We start from the raw sequence: 23,910 nt of genomic DNA on the forward strand, positions 1-23,910 counted from the left end.
CAAATGCTGAAAAGACATATATTTATTTTTACAAATGTCTATTTCCTCCACACTGTAAATTTAGAACTTAATGAGTATAATTTCCCATCTGTGAATTATCATATTTGTGTCTAAAATAGCTATTCTAACATTCAAATAATAAATGTGACCTACTGATTCTAAACTGTTTCCTACTTCATGACAATCACTTCCAATGTATTTTTCCCTGCAGAAATTTTGACACTTTGAGTAAAATGTAAGAAAACATCTTCATTATAAAGCTTCTTTGAAATGTAAAACAATATAGTGAATATTACCATGCAGCTAGTTGCTGCAGGCTCCTGAAAACAGGCTTTGCATACTAATACGTACAATGTTTTCTATCCATAATCAAAGACTCCGCCATAAAGAAATATGGGACTTGCAAATGTTATTCTAAAAACAGAAGACATCTAAAGGACAGTCTAAATATTTTTTCCACCAATAAAGCAATAATGAAAATGATTTAACAGTTTTGCATGGCAAGATCTTCTGAGACAGAAATTAGGAAATATATTCACAGTACTTCTATATTAACATAATTTCCAAATGTTAGACTGTGAACAAAAAGCCATCATCAGTAGTGCAATTAATCTGAAAAGAGACAAATTCCAAGTGTGTTTTCAATAAACTTTTTCTACCTTCTCAAAGTAGTCAAGATTAAATTTCTAAAAAATCACAGTGCACTTCAATTTCTAATGTCATCTACATTGTACATTACATATGAAAAGATGTCAATAAATGACAGCATGATTTTAAAAATGACCTTGATTTTTTTTGGTTTACTGCAGGGCATAGAATTTCATTAGACTCAGATGATCAGTTTGTACCCAAGGTGTTTCTAGACTTCCAGAAGCAGTGCAACATTTTAAAAAGTTCTCTTTATGCAGCTGACAAAGGTAATGAAATCGGGAGTTCAGAAAAAAAAAAATAACCTTCTTAACTAGAAAATAAAGGTAAGATTGGTTGCTCTTGCATTCTCATTATGAGAATATTCAATTATTTAAGTGATTCCTCAGTAAATATTATCTATAAGGAACAAAGATGCTTAAATAGTGTACTATAACTTTCAAACTACTTCAAACATTAATTAATCCTCCCATATTCCTACAAGGTATGCATCAACTGAAAGTAAACGAGCTTAGGATTCCCAAAACCCACTAACTATGCCAGGGACCTGACATCATCTATCCAGAAAAGTGATTTACTGTGTACAGCAGCAATTCAAACTATGCTTTCACCTTGACTACTACACACCCCATCCAAGGGTATGAAATGGTGATTCATTACCATATCAACTCAGCCTATAGCAGTTCAGGTAAAACTGACAAGAACAATAAGAAGTGGCATCTCCAGCAAATATATTACTTTTCATATAGCAAGCTGACTGAAAATCAGCTGACTTAATTTGTGCAATTTGCACAAACCCCACCAAAGCAGAAGTTAAAAAGTAAATGTCATTATAATCTACTAACCCATTCAACCTTGAAATCATCCATTTTGTTTACAGCTGTGCATTTCTGTCAGGGAAACAGAATTAAAGTTCTAGAGAAAATGCAGAGTCATTAAAAAAAACACTGTGCAAGCTCTGACCCAAAAGGCCTCAAAAAACTTGCAACTGAATTCACAGCAGGACAACTGCTAAGTTTAAAATAAAGAGCATCCATTTGTTGAGGATGATGATAGCGGAAAGCCAAAAGAAATCTTTTTTTAAAAAAGAGCTCTTTTACCATGACACAGGTTAGACACTGAGAAGAAATACAAGGTGAATTTTAAATACACTTTGGGCAATAAATATTTTATTTTCCATTTATTTTCTTTATCTTATGTAATAATGAGGACATTTCCCTCTGTATTGCTAACACCTCATATTGCCAGTGTTGACAAACACAGAAAATAGTGTTCTTAGTCACCAAACATTCATCAGGAGAGGCAATGGCAAGAACCTTCCACAAAGTACAAAATAACGCTCCCTACAACTCTCAGCTCACTTTTTTGCCTGGCTCACCTACTGACCACCGCAACCCTCCTCCAACACACACAAAATAATTTGCTGCTTTTAAGGCTGTTCTCACTTTGAACTGCTCTCTGTTGCTTATGTAAGAATGAAAGACTCAAAATATATAGCGATCAGAGATAATTTTCAACTCTTTTACAAGGGGCTTAGAGAGATTCTTATCTCTAATTAGGAAGGTGGCTGTCACAGAAAGACACATTCTGTTGCAACTTACACTTAGTTTAGGTATTACAACAGCTGAGGCAGAATTAGTCACTGCACACTGAAAGAAAAGCAAAGAAGCAGAATAAACTGGAGTAACCTATTAGTTCGCTAAAGGTGAACTAAGCAATTGAAAGAAGTTATATAAATAACCAGTCGTTAGATGAACAAAAATACCAATTCTACACTGTTTAAATTTTATTTATAATCTTAATTCTTAACATTATGAAAACAGTAAGCCTACCTTTAAAAAATATGTATAAAATTAAATCTCTATTAATTTTCCCCAAAACTAGATATCAGACCTTAATGAATGCTGAATTATCAACTAAAATATAGTCATTAAAGGTCTGTTTCATATAAAACAACAAACCACAAAAATGTCCATTCATTCTTAAAAGTATTTCTCATTTATCTCGTAGATATTTTTCTTGAAATTAGATTTTAATAATTACAGATTCATAATTAATCTGTAGTTCATTACTAATATGAAATGTAACATTTTTTACAAAGTACTATGAATGCATAATTTCTTTTCAAAATTGCATTCATTTCTCATTGTGGCAAAGTAAAAATACCAAAATTTAGATCTGCAAAGTGAAGAAGTGGAAAAAAGTGCAGTGTAGATTTACTCCAAAGATTCTTCCATGATACCCATGTAAGCCTGGGTTTAGCACTTAAATCTTTGCCCCATCTTAATTACGTAGGAGAAACCATAGTGTAGAAAAGATGTAAGTGCTGTCACTATTCATACATTCCAGTATGTATAAATTTTACAAGTTCTGTGCCTCAGTTTCTTCATCTCTTGGATTTTTTTAACCTTTTTTTTTTTTTTAATAAACAGAATCCTTTGATTAATTAATGTTTTCAAAACTATACTTTTTGATAGAAAACTCCTAAATATTATCATGGTAACAGGTAATTAGAAGGCCAGAAAAGCAGAAAACACATGATTGAGATCATAACAGAGAATTACAAAAATGGCAGGCTGTGCTTTCTGTTGAGATAGACACAAAAAAATCCCCAAAGGAAAAAAAGGAGAATGGTTTAAAAAAAAAAGGGTAAAAAAAAAAAAAGATAAAAAGGCAAGTAGCTTCCTTGCTATTAAAGGACTTGTGTTTTATAAAGGCTGGGTCTCCTCTCTTATGCTTCCTAGTATGTTACTTGTACTGCAGTAATCAAAACAAGGAAGCAGATGGACAGGCAAAGTGGTACTGCAGCAGCTGCAGAAGATGACTATAATAATAATGTTGACATCAGTAACATTAATTAGCGCACAGACTGCAGAGTGGATGATTCGCTCTCCTATCTTCTGGCGTGGGCATGCAGCCCTAACGAATGGGTATAACGTTAGTACCTTCAGTTTGTTTTCTTCATTTGCTCAGTTTATTAATGAATCAAATACAATAAAGAGAAATCTAACTTTTCTCCCTCTCCAGAACACTTGCTGAGGAAGTCATGTTGTTTCAAATTTGGATTAATACAAGATGGAATCTTCGTTAAGAAATGGCAAAGCACAAAATTCTTACTTAGATCTATTTTCAGTTTACACAACAATTCATACTGTACCCATATACACTGTACATACACTACTGTATTTCAGCAAGATGTAGTACTTGTCTGTTTTTGTCTAAACAACAGATCTACTGCTTGGTGCGACTTCACCCCTCTGCAAGCTGGTGCCATACCTTTTTCACAGGACACAAGAACAAATGGTGTAACTCTGAGAAGAGCCAGGAAAAACACTGAACCATCTCAAGTAAGAACACCACTGCAACCAGTGGTACTGTGTCATGGTAAGAGAGTTCCAGCAGCATCACACAAGGTCATATACCACTGCTCCTTAGCTGCCTTACAGAGAACGACAATTATCCAGTTTGGTGTTATACTATACCAAAACACCTGTTGAAGATCAAACAAATTGAAAGTGACAACTGTGGAGAAACAAATAGCTGCGGATTTCATTTGGAAAATATTATTTCTCACTGAGATGCAATCCTGTGTTATGAAGTCAAAGGGAAGGTTAATCAGAAAGATCACAGAAAATGCTTAGTATGTGACAGCCAGTGTCTTCTATTTTATTCTCTAAGGAGTTTTTTCCTTACTCCGTACCTACCGACTACTGAGGTTCACTTTCCCTGTTCATTTATTCTCCAGGATGATAAAAGATTTCCTTTGGCTTTCCTCCATCACCATCCTCAACAAATGGAAAGACTACTACCCCCTTTTCAAGCGCTGACTACAAAAGGGAAAAGTGAAACTGAGAAGGCTAGGCTCAGAGTGGGAGCCACTCAGGAACAGTGAAAGCTCATTTATCTAAGCTCCCTTTCCATTCAAATCTTCCTGACCCTTCCAGAGTTTCTCCTGCTGTCTCTAGGTTTCTATGTTTCTCCTTCAATGTACTGATCTACTGAAGAGCTTCACCCAGCAATATGTATTTTTTGGCCAAACTTTTTAATGAACAAAACATCTTGTAAACTTTTTGAGGTGTTCCATGTCTGCTATTTTGGATTTTTTTTTAGAAAGAGAAGCTTGAAGTGCCTCATAGAAAAATTATGTTCTCTACACCGTCTTTGGGACATGAGTTTAGTGGACATATAAACTTAAATGCTTCATCATTTGCTTTTTCTGTTGAGAAGACTACATTTGCATACAAAGTTTCCTTAACATATTTCAAAAATTAAATACATGTAAATTAAAAATCTAGCCATATACTCGGAAAAGGAGATGTCTGCACATGTAATTTTTGTTTTTGTTTCTTTTCATTTACTAAGGCTTCAGCAATTCTGTTCCTAACATTGAAGGAGGCCATTAATCAAAGTGTTTTGTACTCATATTTGTAATAATGCAATTGAATGAAAAAGAATAAGTATTCAAAAGAATAGCCATGATTTTTTTTTCAAAGAAGAAATTGCTGAGAAGTAGAGAAACAGATGGCTGAAAGTGTTAGACGAAGACACATTTTCCTATCAAACTAACAGACTTAATTAATTACTCAAATCACATGGTATTTTACAGAATGACATTAATGATCAGTAATAAAAACTGACAGTAGTGTCTTATCAGCTTGCTTTAAAGAAAACAAAAGAAATTGTTATAAAAAGAACATGTTTACACCCTACAGATGTAACCCATGGATTGTAAATACAGCTTTCAATGTTAGTTTGATTTTCAACGCTTTCCCATTAATTTAATTACAAACTTTTTACAGAATGGTAAAATTGTAAGCAAAAGCATTCTCTCACCACATTTTCCTTAACAGAATTGCTAAAGCACATTCAGCAAAATAAAACTTTACCTTAACTATTTCCTCTATGAAGCAGACATGAGACACTGGATCTCTTTTCTTCATTAACACTTTTTGCAAATGCTGGACCTGTAAGGAAGAATTCATTGAGAGGAAAACTGACATCTAATGTCTTCTGTCCTGTCTCGGTTTAGGCCCAGATGGCAGCTGAGCCCCACAAGGCTGCTCACACAACTACTCCCCTACCACTGACGGGATGGGGAGGAATATGGGGAGAAAAATTCAAACCCCCACAGAACAATACCAACCAAGAAAAAGGCACCACAGCTGACAATGGTGCACTGATGAAGTAATAAACAAAGTAAGTAACAATCTCACCCAAACAGCTGGTAGGACTCATAAAACCCAGTGGCATCTCCCAGCACCAGCCCTCGCCTTATATAGTTGACACAGGGGATGGAATACCATATTGGCTGGTTCAGGGGCCTACCTTGCCTGTGGCCCAACCCACCTTCTTGTGAGACAATTAACCCTATCCTACACAAACCCAGGACATATCCAAAATTGAACGGCTAGGCAACCAGAAATCATCTGCTGAGTACCTGTCCACAAGCAGCACAGATCTGATCCATGAGTTTCTCCATGTTTGTCCAGAGGGCTGCGCGAAAAGCTGCTGTGTTCCCAGGTGTTGGCATAGCTGCTCTACCAGGGCCACCTAAATGTTTTTTTTTTCAAATAGAGTAGCACATTTCAGCTTTCACATGTCAAAATTAATATATTGGAAATACAGATCTCTATGTACTCTGACAAAGTGACATAAAATAGCTTCAGAACAGAGCTCTGTGAATGGCCCCAGCTGTCTCACTGACAAGTCAGCTAAACTGAATTTCACTCACTATTACCCACTCTACCAGTTCAGATCTCCACAGAAACACCAAGGTAATGCCAATGAGCATTGCTACAGGATGTAATAGCACAGCGAAATGGCAGAGACCGTAGCTGTGAAAAATACAGGTATTATCAACTGAGGACATACAACACATAGGTGAACTTCCTAAAGAAGTGATATTCCAGATGAAGGGCATGCAGTTTCTAAGCCATTACTTTCCTTTGGAGAGGCTACATTTCTTTATTATGCTAGGGATTATGGTTATGGACTCCCAAATTTTCAAGTTTTTAAAAAAGTTTTTAAATGTTTATGTTGTCAAAGTTCAAATGCACCTGCCAGCCCAGTTCCTCAGTGTTCTGTGGTATCTCAGCAAACATGTGGGAACTAAACGATTAATAACACAGCATTCCTTCATATTTAATATACTGCTTTGAAATTATTTCCATCACAATGTAATTTTGGGCTTGTTCCATTGCCTGCAAATAATTTCTAAATGTGATACTTCAACCAACACAAATAAACCAGAAGTTGAATTTATCTTTCCATGGCCTACAAAGTTGCAAACTAATGAGGACACTTTTCTGGTCAGGTCAGTAAAAAGGAGGGGAGGGGTGAGGAATATGAAAAACAAACCCAATTTTGGTTTTGTATTAGAACATTTCTGAGACATGCCTACTCCCATCCTCTACTGGTTAAAGCAAGCAGGGAAATATTCCTATGATAAGCCTGGATGTGATATTTTCTGTCACTTAACAGCATACTATATTTCTGCCAAAATTTTCAGTTATCATACTCCATAAAACATTTATCCCACCTCTTGTAATATTTTGAGATGGTTGAGTCAATATTTTGATATCCAAAGCATTTTTTATGTTCTCCTGCAGGACTATACAGTACCCATCCACCACAGTAGCAATGGTATCCTTCAAAGTCCCAAGGTTATAGAAAACCTGAAGAGCAGTTCCCACTTGAGTCGGATTCTAGAGAAAGAAGATTTTAAAAATTAATTATAACATTTAACTGTACTACAGAACCTTTTTTATCTATGATGAAGCATCATTTTACTAGGCAAGCTCATTTTTAAGTTCAGTCTGATAATTAATTTCTTTTAACATTAAACAACTGGAATCCTTACTGGAGAACAGAGGGTAAAGGACAGGACTGATTTCCACTGATTGCTTAGCAATCCTTTGCTTAGCTTCCTTTGGTGCTATCCTCTGAATAAGAAGAACAGAAAGAAAGGAAGGGGAAGCACTGCTGGCAACATGTATCTTGGGGTGGGTTAACAATGATTGATATAGTAATTCCCAGGTTAGTTACCCTACAGCTATATTCAGCTATGGTGTAGGTAGTAATACTGTTTTAACATGTAGTATCTGTAACAGTCACTTAAGTATCAAACAGTTAAGTAAATGTGAGGCAGACTTAAAAAAAAAAACAAACAACTATCCAAGGAAAAGCAGAGGCAAGCAGGTCAAGCCCCTACTGCTGAGAATTTCTGCTTGCATTTCTACATTTCTATTTCTAATGTTGAGAAGAAGTTCATCCTCATGGGAGAATTAAGAGTGCAAAGCCCCACAGTGATCATTTCCAAAGCCTTTAATTAATTTTTATTTTTTTTTTAATCCCAAGAGTGTCTGTACTGTTTAGAGTTTTTCCAAAATACACAAGAGTGAGAACTGTCCAAAAAACTGTCCAGGTCCATTGTTTAAGAGACCTTTGATTAACAACAAATCTGGCCATAATTCACTGATCAACACTAAACACTGGCATGGGTGCTATTTAGCAAGAGAAAAGCCTCAAATTACTGCCTTTGGAAACTAAGCACTGTCAGCCACTACTGAATACTGCTTTCTTATTTAGCATTCACAAACAATTAGTGAAGGGGGTGATCAGTTGATCATACACATATTAGAGATGCAGTCTTCTGTCATTTTCCTGCCAGCAGTAAACAACATGGTCTGGCAGAAATCCTGGCACTCAGAAGCAACTAAGACCATAGGCAAGTCCCACTAAAAACCCCACTTCAATTCTCCTCTGGCAGTGAGACCTTACACCATTGCACTCTTCCTGCTGGCCGCTGCAACAGTGGTAGCCAATAACACTGAAAGGTTCTGCTGCAAGACCAGTGCAAGATGAAGCAGCAAAGAGTCTGCTTCATCTTCCCCAGGTCACAGCGTTTTCCAGCTAGACATTCCTGAGTCAAAGAAAGAGGGTTTGATCATCTACCTTTCAAGTGCAGAGAGATTGCACTGATACCACAGCAGTCAAACTTTGATGTGACAGCTGGTGCTGAGGATTCACTTGCTGGTATATTATCCTACTGCAAGAGGTCTTCTAATCCATTGATGAGCAGTACATTCTCCTCAAACCTACTGTATCAGAGGTCATGGCACTATTAACTACACATTCATGTCACTCATACTAGCCTTTCTGCAAAGATCAGAACCACAGTTGAAGTAAAAAAGCTACATCCCATCTCCTTTCCCACAACTCCAATGAAGAGTTTCCAGGTTTAATGGAAAGTGAAGAAATATTAGGCATGTCTTATGGTTTTCAGTTCTTATACTAACTATACCGATTTATTTTTCCAAACAGTGTGGGAGTTAATGAGCATTCCCGGCATAGTATTATGGGCCTGGGACTTGTAGGTTTAGTTTTTTGACAACTGGGTATGCTGTAAAATTTCTGAGCATCCTGTGGGTGTACTTGTGGAGGTGGGCAAGTAAGCCATAAAGACTGGAAGATTAATGAGATGTCAGAAAATGAAGAGTATTACAATGGAAGGAGGAAATTTGGGGATAGAATGAACAAGAGAAAGAAAATATAAATGGGAAGAGGATGGGGAATTTAACAAAAAGAACCTGGAAGGAATAAAGAGGATGAAACTGAAAGGCAGGAAAACAAAGATAGAAAAGATTCACCTCATGTACCAGTCTTTCCTGTTGAAATTATTGCAGAATATTTACACAATTATAAAACCAGGCAGAGAGTCAGTAATATAAATAAATACCTCAAGTGCTCTCAAACAGGTTTCAGTCAGACTCTAATGTCCATATATTATTAAAGAAAAAATAGAACAGCATGTAAAGGTGAACAGGGCACTTATCCAGCCTTGAATAACCAACTGGTAGTCAGATACTTTCCTACAAACAGGCAGTATAGGCATAAGTAATTTCAGAGCTCCCACTTCATAGCTCAGCAAACTAACTCTAGAGCTGCTGGTGAATAAAGACATAAAAACATGCTCTAACAGAGCACTTTTTACCCAAAAGCTGTCAAACAATTCATTCTGAAGTTAGAAAAAGTTAGGGAACAACCAAAACAAATCATTATGGAAACCAGCTGTTCACTCAAAATATCTTCCAGGTCTAGTATCAAAGTTAAAATCAGAGTAGAACAAGGTTTGTGCAGTTTGCTTATTTATTTGCTTTGAATTGTTGACATGATCACTGACAGAGGGCTTCTAGATCAAGTATTTACCTTTTACAACAGGAATTTGAGATGTTAAAACAATGACAATGTAAAATAAAGGATCTTTTTTGATTGTTTCATAGATTGCATATTTATCTCCTCAAAAAAACAGTTTGTGTTTTACATGCCCCAGGCAGAATATATAAAGTCCATTGCTGGTGTGTCACTAATCCTAAGAGAACTGTGTTTTCTTATGTACAGCTAGCTTCTAGGTTTAGACAATAGGCTAAAAAAAAGTGTAGCATCTCTTGGGACAAAAATTATTCAATCGAAAGAGAATGTTGAAGAGCAGGAAGAAAACAAATGACAGTGCTTTCAAGCTTGCATACACATCTCAAAATTAGTCTGTTTATCATTAATGGACAAAAACTTGAGAATCAGTACTGCAGAATTTGCCACTACCAAAAGACCTTATTTATAAGAATTTGCCCCTAATATTTTCCTTCTATTTGCGAAAATTTAAAGCTAAACATTTCTGAGATTCAAAAGATTGCCACAATTTTTATCAAATGGAAAGAAAGCATTCAAATTTAAGAAAAAGACGGACTACAGAAGTGATTTACAATGGAAAATGGAATCACATTAGAAAATAACATTCAGAACAGCAATAATACAGGAATAATAGGGAAAATAATCTAACTATTCCTGAAATGGAATTTAATGAGTTTATTAGCAGTATTTTATATCAAGTTGCCTGACATTGCTGGCAACTACACTTAGCAATTTTTAAATGTTCTCCTTAGAATCTCTGTCCGTAAGATCCCATTTGCCTTTGTAAGTGTCTTCTTCTGCAAATGAAGGCCCAGAGGTAGTAGCTTTTACCAAACAAAAAGCAGACTGGTTTTACTATGGATGGGCATTTAGAGTAAGAGCATGAGACAATTCTGCCTCTCACAAGATAGCGTCCTTCAAGAAAATAACCTTTCACACAAGAAATTAGCATCCTAACAATATCTGCGTACAGGCCATGAACTTGAAGTTAGGACAATCAAAAAAGCTGGGGAGCAAAGAAAAATAGTACAGCATTTAGTAAAATGTTAGCAGTATAGTATAATCTACCATTATACACAAGTGAAATAAATTCACAATCCTGTAAACTGTAGGCCTGGAACACTATCCAATCAAAAATTAACTACAGTGACCTTCAGTTTGCAAAAATTATAATGAAACAGGGAGCTAGAGAGAGATGGAGAAATTATAATGAGGCAGGAAGCTAAGGAGAGATAGAGTTAAGCCCACTAACAGCACACTTCTCCATTCAAAGCACTCCTCCATATGGCATGTCACAACATACTATGTTACAGATATATGGAAACTAAATTCCACACATTTAAGAGTGTAGGAAGATGGTGAATCATCAGTTCAACATATGAAGAAAAAAATACAAAAATTTTTTTTTTAAAAATCAACTTGCTCAAAAGCAAGTTCTACCATGAAAGCAACTCTCACAAATATTTCAAAACATCTCTGTTTCTCAGCATCCATCAGATAACACATTAAAAAGCTTGGTCAGAAGGGTGATACTAGCCACCACTTGCAAAAAGGCAATGTTTCAATTTATGTTTTAACAAAACATACTCATTCAGTAGCAACTACCCAGAGTTGTTCATACCAAACACATTTGCTCATTTTGTCTATCACTGAGAACTGTTCATTTTACTAATATAATTTAAAATTCATTTTATTCCATCCCTTTTGGTTCTGTAGACCAGCATGGACAAGAAGAAAGGCGACATGCAGTCATTCAATATGAATGTTTTTTTCAGAATCATATCATGTGGTTGTTTTCAAGAGTAAGCGACAAGACTCAATAACCAAAAAATGTTGTCCAGTCCCTCATGAGATTTACAGTAATTCTGCAGAATCATAGAATGGCTTAGGTTGGAAGGGACCTTAGAAATCATCTATTCCAACCTCCCCACCATGGGCAGGGATGCCTCTCAACTAGATTTGGCAGAGCTGAATCCCATTTGGTTGCTTGCTTTCCCATGAAGACTCTGTGAAAGACTAGATAGAAACGTCTCTAGCAACTTAAATTAACACATAGTACATTTATAATTTGAAAATTATCTCCTAGGATGCAACCAAGACCTCTTTTGTCAACTGCAACACTGCAACTATTTTATGATGTCCAATATTGCAGTCGTTCATTTTGTGATTGCCACTAGTATTATCAGAATAATCTTCTGAAAGCATAACCAAATAAAGAGCAAGATTCTTTTTCATAATTAGAAATGCAGCTTGGATGTGAAAGCTTGATCCTCACAAGGGTGTGTAGTTATGACATTGAGCTAATTTGGAGACAGGAAGAAGCCTAGCATAAAGGCTGAACCAAAAATAGTAACCTGGATGACAGCAAAACTCAACTGCTACAAATACAGCTTCCAAACTCACTCTCTACCTTCTCAGGGTATGGGATTCACCGTGGGGACCAACCTTCTCCAATCAGTGCTGTCTTAGGGAACTCCACATCTTATTTCTTTATCTAGTACAAATCTGTCCATCTGACCCCAAGAAGCAGGGTTTTCATCAGTATGGACTATCAAGTTCCTTCTCAACTGAAGATGTGTTAATCACCAAAAATATTTATGGTCAATACTACCTGTGACAATTGTGAGTATTTTCATAAAGAAGTAGCATTATAAATTAATTAACTGTTAAGAGTCATGTAGTTAAATTTCATAAGTTCCTGTACCACATAATCAGAACAGCTCTCTGATGAAATTCTCTTTCACGTGACAGTTTGGAAGCACCACATATGGAGAAATCAAACTTGGACTAGTCCCTCACTTAGAAATGATATTCCATTGCTACTAATGTACACAAGAACATTTCAACTTTGCTTACTAAAATCAGAATAGCAACTCTGACTGAAAATCTTCATTATTATGTGGACAACAGATGATTCTGTTCAGGAAAGGTTGTGGCAGGAACGAAACAGAAAGCCTTCACTGTAGATACAAATATATGTGTGTATATGTATATTACTCAACAGCTGTGATTTCAGTGTGCTGCCACATCCTTATCTCTTATGTGGTAAAACATTTACTATGTCCCACACACAAGTACTAAAAGTGCAACACAGTAAAAAAAGAATGACATGTGTTGCTTAGATGAAGAAGGATCCATGATTACTAATTAGTCCAGTTATCACTTCAACAGAGTGGTCTGTCAATGTGGCAACCAAGAAATAACATGAACAATATTTGAACAAAGCTACATTTCCTAGATATCTAGAAATAATCAGCATTAAAATATGACAGTCCTAGAGCAGGCCACACATTAAAATAACCAAACTTGTAAACGAACACATATTCTCTGACAGAAAATACAAAAGGTTATTGCAGTCCTTCCAGAGTAAATGCAAAAATAGTTTACAAAATGATACTTCTGAGCATCTCCAACTGGCATTTAGTATTAAATAATCATTCAATAGTAGATTTACTACCTTGAGAACTACTTTGGTTACTTTTCTACATTTAGTTCACAACTCGTATGTATGAGATAACAGTTGCAATTTTCAACGCTGTACAGCTTTTAAAGTCAGTTAAATAATAAAAAAAAAAAAAAAGACTCCTTTACAAGGCTGAAAATCTCCAGTCAGATCTTCATTTACACTACTTATTCCCTCTCCCCTCTTGCTACCACTACAACATACTGCCTCCTTCAAAAAATTTTTCCATAGATAATATTACTACACCTAATGACATGTACTACCACTTGAAGACCAAATGATTGAGGAAGGGTTTGCAAGCACTTGCAGCTAACAATTAGAAGTAGTTCTTAGTCATATCTTACAAACATTAAAAGTAAAAAAGTGAGAAGTTACACCAAGAAAAGTTCAATTTAAAGAGCTCAAGCAGTTAAGCAGTGAAGGAAACTCAGCCACCTTAGTCACAGCCAAGGCAAAATGACCTGTTGAGCAGAATTAATAATTTACTAAGAACTGTTGGAATTCTTGCTTTGCAGTTACCACTCAGCTATTTTAGCAGCAGGAAAAATAATAGAAAACTAAAAGTAGAAATTAAATGCAAATTAAATTCATCTGCAGTCTAAACCCAGGATTTTATTATTTCATTTCCAGAAGTCCATGCATTAAAAAAACTAATTGGTATATCATAACTCCTAAAAATGAAGCAATACATGAAAAGGTCAAATTGACAATGTAAAGCCTGAGCATACAGACTTCTTCCAGTTGTTCTTGTTTTGACCTTTGCAGTGCTAGGAGCAGTGAGATGTTAAAATGTTACAATTTCCTGTGGAAGGTAATATCGACATAACACACTGGCTAGACACTAGAAAAGCACACTTTAAACCTTAAGAGGCAAGAATCCCAAAGCTAAGCATTCAAATATGGCTAGGTTAAAATACCTACCTTCTGTCAGCCCATGTTTAGAATATACAAATGGTAGAAACATTTTCACAGGAATGGAAAACAGCCATAAAGCAGAGCCACAGACCTCAACATGTCCTCAAACTATGTCACTTTTGTTTCTTAGAAAAACAAGAAGTAAATAACAAGAAGCATTGCTCTACAAAAGTTGAGGGAGGAAAAACCCAACAGCAATAAAATAATAGAAACCAAAGAAACAAGATTTTTCAATACAGCTAAACAACTTGCCAAAACACTTATTCTCTATGCTAGCATAATGAAAGCAACAGATGGCTAAGAGCTAATGGAACAGAAAGGCATCAGGAACTGTTGTTAAGAATCATCTCATTAAACACCAAGCAATATTCTGAAGTTTACCAAGCCTTAGGCTAACAATGTGACAGCAATTTGAAAGAATATATCTGGCACCTCCGAGGGCACATCAGTTAGATCACCTAACCCATAACAATTACAAATTTTATTCTACAATGCTGTATTTGAGTGTAAGGAGTATATACTTTCAATGTAGAAACCATACAAAATTATAAAAACAGGCAACAAAGGGGCATCTGAACCAAATCAACCTTCTTAAAACGCTTCTTTCACCTCTTACACAACTGCACCAATCACTAAAGCCCTCATCAATAATTAACCTGCTTGCCAATTAATCTGAAGACGTGGCATGCCTTTTAAAAACACAGCTATCACTTTCTGATGAAGGTCAGAGAGAAGAGGGCAAGGTTGTAGCATCACTCTTGTATTTGTGCAACTGCACTGGTGACTCAAGTCCCATTACTGAACCACAGAAGCATAAGGACACAAAATTTCATTAATAATTCTGATCTTTGGACAGTGGCTTGAGACCAGATGCTTTCTCTCACCTCACTCTGTCAGCTGTTTGAAAAAAAAGCTCTTACAAAAGAGACATTTCAAGTTTTACTTTTAACTCAGTCTTAATATTTAAGATTAGGAGTCAGCTACTAGAAAGTTCTATTTTTTTGTTTACAAAAAAAAAATCCATTTTCAGATAAAATATCCTTTAAATGGTATGTTGCAAATGATTTAAACATTTGTCAAAAGCCACCTGCTTTTTCTTGTTCTTTTGCTAGTCTTTGCAATAAGATAATAATTACCTATGCAAGTGACACTAATTTCTGAAATCTGTGCACATATTGTCAACAGTTCTGAAGTGTCCTCAAGTATTTAAAAGGAATTAACTTTAAAATGTAATTTATTTTAAAATTATTTTCAGTTATTTTCTTATTCAACTACAGACAGACCTCCTTCAGTGCCAGATTCACTTTTGGAGCACATTTAAAAATTTTATATGGAGTACATTTTATTTCTTCGTAATACAAACTTCAAATTCCTTGTATCACTCACCTACAGGAAACTTCAAGTCTGCAGATTATCTGGTGAAGAATCATAGAATCACAGAATAGTTGAGGTTGGAAGGGACTGCTAGAGATCACCTATTCCACCTCCCTGCTCAAGGGAAGGGTCTACTTGACCAGGGTCTTGCAAGGAAGAGATAGGCTAGTTCAAATGAGCCAGAAAACATCTTTCTTCTGATCCATTTTCCTCGCCTAGTTCTGCTTACAGTTCCAGGAAAGTCCACTGACTTCTGCAGTCATTGAGCCACGCTTGAAAGAGAGGAAGTGTCTGCATACATATCTAACAATACTTCAGTACTGGCAGTCTTACCCACCTCTTGATGGCCCCTTTGTAAATTTGTCCACTGGGAGAAGCATGACAAGACTTACCTCTTTCTGTCACAGATGCTACATTTAAAGAAATACATTTTATATTTATAGTATTTTTAAAAATAAATGGGCAGTCTCTTTAAAAATAAATGGACAAAGTTGTATTATACAAAAACTTTACTATGAAGAAAAAGATCTGAAGTCATCTAAAGAAAAAGAAAACCACAGGATTTACAGAATGGTAGGGTTCGGAGGGGACCTCTGGGGATCATCTACTCCCACCTCCCTGCTAAAGCAGGTTCACCTACAGCAGGTTGCCCAAGATCATGTCCAGGTGTGTTTTGATTATCTCCAGGGAAGCAGACTCTACAACCTCTCCAGGCAACTTGGTCCACTGGTCTGTGACCCTCACAGTAAAGTGTTTCCTCATCCTCCAGATGAAACTTCCTGTGTCTGGCCCCATCCTCTTGACACCTGCCCTTTTAGATACTTATAAGCATTGATGAGATCCCCTCTTAGTCTTCTCCAGGCTAAACAGCTCCATGACTCTCAACCCTTCCTCATGAGACAGATGCTCCAGTACCCTTATCATCTTTGTAGCCCTACACTTGGACTCTCTTCAGTAGCTCCTTGTCTGTCTTGAACTGGGGAGCCCAGAATTTGACACAGTACTCCAGGTGTGACCTCACCACAATAGAGGGGCAGAAGAACCTCCACCAGCCTGCTGGCCACACTCTTCTTAATACACCCCAAGATAGCATTGGCCTTCTTGGCCACAAGAACACATTGCTTATTCATGGTTAACTTTTTATCCATCAGGACTCCCAGCTGCTTCTCCACAGAGCTGCTTTCCAGCAGGTCAACCCCTAACCTGTACATGGATTTATTCCTCCCTAGTTTCAGGCCCTTGTTGAACCTCATTAGGTTTCCTTCCATCCAACTCTCCAGCCCATCCAGGTCTCACTGAATGCCAACAAAGCCTTCTGGTCTATCAACCACTCCTCTCAGTTTTTTACCACCAGTAAACTGCTGAGAGTACATTCTATCCAGGTCAAGGACTTCCAGGTCATTGATGAATATATTGAACAAGAGTGAACCCTGTACTGTTCCCTGGGGAACACAACTACCTACAGGTCTCCAACTAGACCCTGTATCACTAATCACAACCCCCTTGAATTCTGTCATTCAGTCACTTCCCAGTCCACCTTACTGTCCACTCATCTAACCCACACTTCCTAAGCTTACCTGTGAGGATGTTATGGGAGATAGTGTCAAAAGCTTTTCTGGTTGAGGTAGAGAACATTCACTATTCTTCCTTCATCTACCCAGACAGTCACACTGTGCCTAGTTTTGTCTGCAGCTATCACATGTATTTAGGATCCTGCTCAGCTACTGAAAAAGGTGAGTCCCCACCCCTTCTGTTAGCTACCAGTAACATGTTTTGAAACTTTCATACAAGTAGGAACTTATCAGGGGTGATACCTGCAGAGAAAGAAGAGAGATAAAAGAGAATAAGGGGTTAAGTGTTCCACATGAAGGACATTATTCATCACCCAGGAACTGCACATTTGATGCAATGCAAAGATTTCTCCTTTCTAATGCAACATACAGTTCACTTCTATATCTCATTTCAAGCTATCCCAAAGCTTTAAATCTTTTGTTACTGTAAGAACACTTCCTAATGTAAGATAATGCAGAATTTCATGTAGCATTTCAAGAACATGATGAAACACCCATTTTCAGAGAAGATTAAGACAAAGAACAGATTTTTAACCTGAGAAAAAGACAAACTGAATTATATTATCTTAGATGAGTATCATGGATAGTCGATCGTATTTTTCACTCTGCTCTATGCAGATGTGGCTTATTAATGCTTTATATGTTTTTCTTGGATCACCTAATTGCATTATTTCAGAACCTGTTAACAATCAACAGTCAACAGCATAAACCACAAATAGAATTACAGTCTGGGAGAGGCATTTAACAATAACATGCTATTTTATCTGGAGAGAAAGAACCTCAGTGTAGCCTTCATTTTGAAGAGAGACAGATACACAGTACCAATTAAAAAGACTGGGATGGATTACACACAGACTTAGCCAAATCCAGGCTCAATCTCTCTGCTCAGTCACATCCCTGGAATCCTAGCAGAATTTCATATACACCGTCTACCTTTGAGTATTCAAACCAAATCAGAAATTATTTTAAGCAATTTGGTATAAACCACTCAAATCAATGATTAGTTTTGGAAGAAGACTATTTCAGTTTTGATTAAACCCATTCTATAAAGATTAGAGTCATGTAATTAAAGTACAGCAATGTCTGATAAAGAAAATCTATGGTTCTCATTCCAATCTTACCTCAAATATTTTCAATGAGATCTAATCTTAGCCTGCCTTTCTTAATCTGTAGCAAGGCAAATACCACTTCTTTATTACATAGCTTCACCTAATCCATCTGCCATTCTATCCTCCAGCCCTTCTGTAGCCTTGTTCTCCTAACAGCTCCTTCCATTCATATTTTTCTCTTGGGAGCTACATTTAACTCCTAAACTTAATTTTCAGTTTCCTTATTGACAGATACTGTCCTCAGTCTCCTCCACACTTCCCCTGCCTTTCATAGTTGAGCCGTTCATAGCAGTGGTCCATGTCCCTCTGCATATAAATGGATGAATCAATTCTAATATCTGCTTTAATTATCTTGAAAGCATTAGAATGAGGTATGGTCTTGCCCTTGCAGGAATTGTATAGTCTTAGTGGAGTTTCAGGTTTTGCAACATGGTCAGAGCTGTCCAAGACATAATGGTTGACATGTTTCTAGTCCAGAGAAACCATCTAAACAGATGGACAACCAGAACACACAAGCAGACCATGCAGCAGCCTCTAATTTTAAATCCTATCTGTCTGCAATGAATGCTGAATTCAATGTTAATAAATATTCCTTTGTTTTGATTATGAATATTCTATGAGGAATAATTTTTTAGTGATCACAAATTACATTTACTAATTGGTATGAAACCAAACTAAGTGTTTCATATTTCAGAATAACTAGTCTCAATGGGAAGGTCTAACACACAAGGTAGTTGCTAGTAACTTTCTAAGGTGTTGTGACCTTTTTTCCCCCCTAACACACACAGTGCATAGCTGCCAATTAATTTAATTTAAAATCTACAATTTTTGGACCACTAAATCTACCTGTATTATTCAAAAAGTGTTACTGAGTTAAGGTATTGTTAGTATGCATTTAAAACATCATCTACAATGGAAGACTGTTTTAACACGTTGGCAACTAACCAAATCAATCAAGATGAATTTTCTAACAAAGGACCAGGAATGAATGTTAAAATTATCCATCTATTCTCACATTATATTGTCACTAAACAGAATACACAGAATCTGGCAAACAGATGTGATGATTCATTGTGAGTTAAGGGATGTAAAACATTAATAAGTTCTCAATTTTCACCTCTTACTTTACCATGAAAGACAGTTATATAAAAATACTGCTCAAATCAGATGTCTTTTCAGGAATACCCATTTAGAGAAACTATTTATAAACCACTTTCTTGCACTATCATAAAAACAGGAACAGAAATGATAGGATTAGCGGGGACACTGAATAATAAATCCTTAAACACTGGAAAGTGCAGGCTATTTGTTCTGCTGCACTGAAAAGTGCAGTAAAGTACTTGCAAATACTCAATTATCCAGTCATAGATTTTTGGTCTAATTCTGCATTTATGAGTCACAAACACCTACAGGTAAAAAAAAAAAAAAGAAAGAAAGAAAGCAAGCAAGCAAGCAAAAACCCAGACACGTAATCTGTCAATCCACTTTGATTAACCATTTACACAGGTTAGAAATAATCAAGAATTTAACTTTTACAAAAACACTGTGTCACAGTTGGACATCAATTGCATTAAGCTTCCTAAATTACCTTTATATAGGGCAAGCACACAATGGCAAAGTGATATAAAGCTTTCTGTATCACAGGTGAAAGCAGACTAATTCTGTGCAATCCCATAATCTCTAATTCAGTATATTTATTTTAATAAATGCACACAGCTTCATTGAAATCTGACATATCAAGATCTCACAGGACAAAAGAGACGATCACCATGTCTACTATTTTCAAGGCTTTACAACTCAGCAGTAAAAAATGTAAGTCAAAATATAGAAATAAAATCTCTGTTAATTTTGAAAGAAAGCTTCTGTTTTCATAAATTTACACAGTATAAATTAATCTACTAGTTTGGAATGACTTCTCCATCAACAAGTCTTTTTACTCTTTTTTTCTAATCATTCTTTGAGAAAAATAGTACTTCTTCATATATTCTCTATTTATTGGACTACTTCTTTCCAATACTTCTAGTAGCAATGAACACGACCAGCAAACATTACAAAATATGCCTTGGAGCTTCACTGACCATAGGGAGATGAAATATTCTGGCACTTGAAATAACTGCACATTTTCAGAGTATCCCCAGGTAGTGCCACTGGACACTGCATTTTAGTGATTAGTCACTGGCATTTCAAACATTTATTTTCATTCAAAAATATTCACCTTCATATATATATCTCTACACTTATTATGCAGTACCATATTGCTGAAGAAGCTAGCAAATTTTAAAGGCACTGTGAATGTAGTAGGAGACCAAAGTCAATGTATCAATCATAACATATTCATGCCATTCTGAAGAAGAAGAAGAAGAATCAAGAAGGTTGGAAGAGATCTCAAGGATCATCGAGTCCAACCTGTCACCCTACACCTCATACCTATCTAAACCATGGCACCAAGTGCCACGTCCAATCCCCTCTTGAACACCTCCAGGGATGGTGACTCCACCACCTCCCTGGGCAGCACATTCCAATGGCCAACCACTCTCTCTGTGAAGAACTTTCTCCTCACCTCCAGCCTAAACCTCCCCTGGCGCAGCTTGAGACTGTGTCCTCTTGTTCTGCATGCTTTACTAATAAAAACAAAATGCATATGACAGTGTTTTCTTTAGCAAGGGCAAAAAGAACAAATATCAAGTGACTTGGGAGCTAATACACTCAAATCATGCTTCACATTTTCCACCTGGAAATGGGTAATCATTCATGATTGAAATCCACACTATAGGTATATGTATTTAGTCATTGCCATATTCAACAACAGTAACTTCTTTTCATCTTTGTGCATAATACTTCCTAAGAAGGGAAGTTTCTGCCCATGTTTATTTTTTTGGGTGGTTTTGTTGTTTGATTTTCTTTGGGTTTTTCTTTGTTTGCTTTTTTAAAAAAGTTAAAAGTAAGAATAAGCATTTTTCTCTCTGTACTCCTCTCAAACTCTGCCTCTAGAGGAGACACTCGAATCTGACAAATACTTGGACTTTTAAAAAGCCGAGGGTTCGCATTCATTCGAAACTGCTGTCATGACAGGTTTCCATAGTACTTCCCTGCAGCAATCACTGCTTCTGCCTTCTCTATTTCTATTTTAAAAATAACTTTGAATAGCGAAAAAAGGGGAGATTAAAAAAAAGAGAAAGGAAAAAAACCCAAACCCAGAATAGCAGCAGAAATGAAGCAATACTGAAAGTCACTGTTTGCTCTCCCTTCCGCTTTTTCGCATTTAAATTGACAGAGTAAGAATAAGCTTATTTTAAAAATCAGTTTCAACGACGTGATTTCTTGAGTAAAGAAGTGATAGCAGCACAGTTAAGGAACAGTCTGTGAAATGGCAGTTCTTTCAGTGGCTGAAGTCCACTGACTAGAGTTCACGCTTAGCAGTTTAAGACATTAATTTTATGAAGGCCTAAATTCACAAAATGAACTGAACTCAGAACTTTCCAAATACACTGTCCACACTGGACTACAATTATTTTTCCCTTTGTTGCATGAATATCACACCCCTTGGGTCTACACCATCCTTATTAAGTATATTCAATTTCTAAGCACAAATGAGTTGACTTTTCTGCATAAGTAAATGATCATTTAATGACGTGCCTTACTGCCAAACCCTTTGGCAGCCACAGCAGTGTGCAATCACCCCAGTGCTGCCTGGTGCTCTAGAGCCGGCTACTCCCAAATTAGACACAGAACAAAGCCTTTCCTTCATTGACTTAGGATCATAGAATCATAGAATTGTTTCAGTTGGGAAAGACCCCCAAGATCATCTAGTCCCACCTCCAACCTAAAACCATGCTGGCCATTAAACTATGTCCCAAAGTGCCATCTCCACACACTTCTTGAATACCTATAGGGATAGTGACTCCACCACCTTCCTGGGCAACCTACTCCAATGCCTGACTACTCTTTTGTAAAGATATTCTTCCTAATATCCGATCTAAACCTTCCCAGCACAATTTCAGGCCATGTCCTCTCATTCTATCACCTTATACTAGAAAAATGAGACCAACCCCCCACCTCACTACAACCTCCTTTTAAGTAGCTGTAGAGAGCAATGAGGTTCAGCCTTTTCTTCTCCGGGCTGAACAATACCAGTTCCTTCAGCTGCTCCTCATAAGACTTGTTCTTGAGACCTTTCATCAGCTTCGTTGGCCTTCTCTGGACATGCTCCGGAAACTCAATGTTCTTCTTGTAGTGCAGCGCCCAAAACTGAACACAGTATTTGAGGTGTGGCCTCACCAGTGCTGATTACATGGGCATGATCACTATCCTTTATCTGTGTTCAAATGGATCACTGGTACTGCATACAAATTTTTAAAACTAAACAAGTTAAGATCAAAATCATACAATTCCAGTTTCAAGATAATGACACTATCACCAGTGGATAAAACGTACAGCTGATAGAGATTTGTGGAACCGACAATTGAAGGAAATTGTCTACTGTCTTCTTCAGATTATTAATACAGTATGATACTGTGTTACTGCAAGTGTTAAGTTCTGTGGTGCACAGATATTTTTATGAATAAATTTACATTAAGCCTCACCGTTACAGTTCTACAGCTCCACTCAACCTACCCCAAGAATTATGTCCATCTTAAGTGATTTCCAGTGCTGCTCACCTTTGCAAAAAACAATCTCAGACGTAGAAATTGAAAACCTGTTAGGTTATATGTGCTAACTACCTTACGCAAAAAAAAAAAAGAAAAAAAAAAAAAAAAGATCTGTAATGTATATTTAAATTCCTAAGATGTGAGCTACAGTCTACCATTTCTTTACATGACTCTATTACCGCTTTTCAACAGAATCTTATATTAAGCAAGTGAGTGGGTGTAGTGAGTACTGCACAAATATTTTGAGAGAAATTCCTGACTGTATCTCTTCAAAGCATTTGTACTATCTTAAAAGAACATTACTCTTGGAAAGGCTAACAGAGTTTCTCTTTGATTATTCCTAACAATGTATGGAGAGCATTGCTCAGACATCCACAGAATCCCATCAAACTACAAATATGTGCATTTCAACCCTCAGCTCAGGTGCCAAATGGTAGTTTAAATATATTGAGATCTACACGTGTTTCTGAATGACTGAATCTAAACTTTCAGTCTTGGATCTTTACAGTACTTGTCAATGGAGTGTCCTTTTTGGTTTGGTTTGGTTTGGTTTCCAAGAGCATAAATTCTTCCCTGGTTTACTTAACAAGCACTCTACATAGTATCTATTTAATCAGTATGACCAGCAATTATTTTAACATTTTTGTTTTCTTAATTTAAAATCTGACACATTTTTTCCTTAGCAAATTTTCATTTATTAGTTATTTTCAATTTTTTCTTCTATCTAACACAAATGTTATCTTGAATACTCTTGTGGTTTGCTTATCACAGCCTGCCACTGAATGCTTTGCAGTTAAGAGGATAACAATTTCCTAAAAAAGTCATTATTTAGTTTTTCAGCATTCCAACAAACCACAATAGTTCCCTCCTCTTTTTCACCCTCAAACTATACTGCCGGCCTGCATATATTAGAGAGGAAACTACTGATACTGAAACTGTTGATACTGAATGTCACATCAAGTAGCAAGCCAACACTCACAAAATTATCACTG

The 23,910-nt window shown here is 36.5% G+C and overlaps 1 protein-coding gene across 1 annotated transcript in view; it reads right to left on the bottom strand.

The window, feature by feature from the left end:
• COG5 (component of oligomeric golgi complex 5) overlaps window positions 1-23,910 on the bottom strand; it is a 179,414-nt gene that overhangs the window by 50,358 nt on the left and 105,146 nt on the right. The window contains exons 9-11 of the mRNA XM_054399780.1: window positions 7,187-7,352; window positions 6,086-6,198; window positions 5,535-5,612 (exon numbers count right to left, since the gene is read on the bottom strand). Of these exons, the coding sequence (XP_054255755.1) occupies window positions 5,535-5,612; window positions 6,086-6,198; window positions 7,187-7,352 (357 nt within the window). The remainder of the gene's footprint in view (window positions 1-5,534; window positions 5,613-6,085; window positions 6,199-7,186; window positions 7,353-23,910) is intronic.

This window comes from Indicator indicator, chromosome 3 (genome assembly GCF_027791375.1).
Source record: "Indicator indicator isolate 239-I01 chromosome 3, UM_Iind_1.1, whole genome shotgun sequence".
Taxonomy (NCBI): Eukaryota; Metazoa; Chordata; class Aves; order Piciformes; family Indicatoridae; genus Indicator; species Indicator indicator.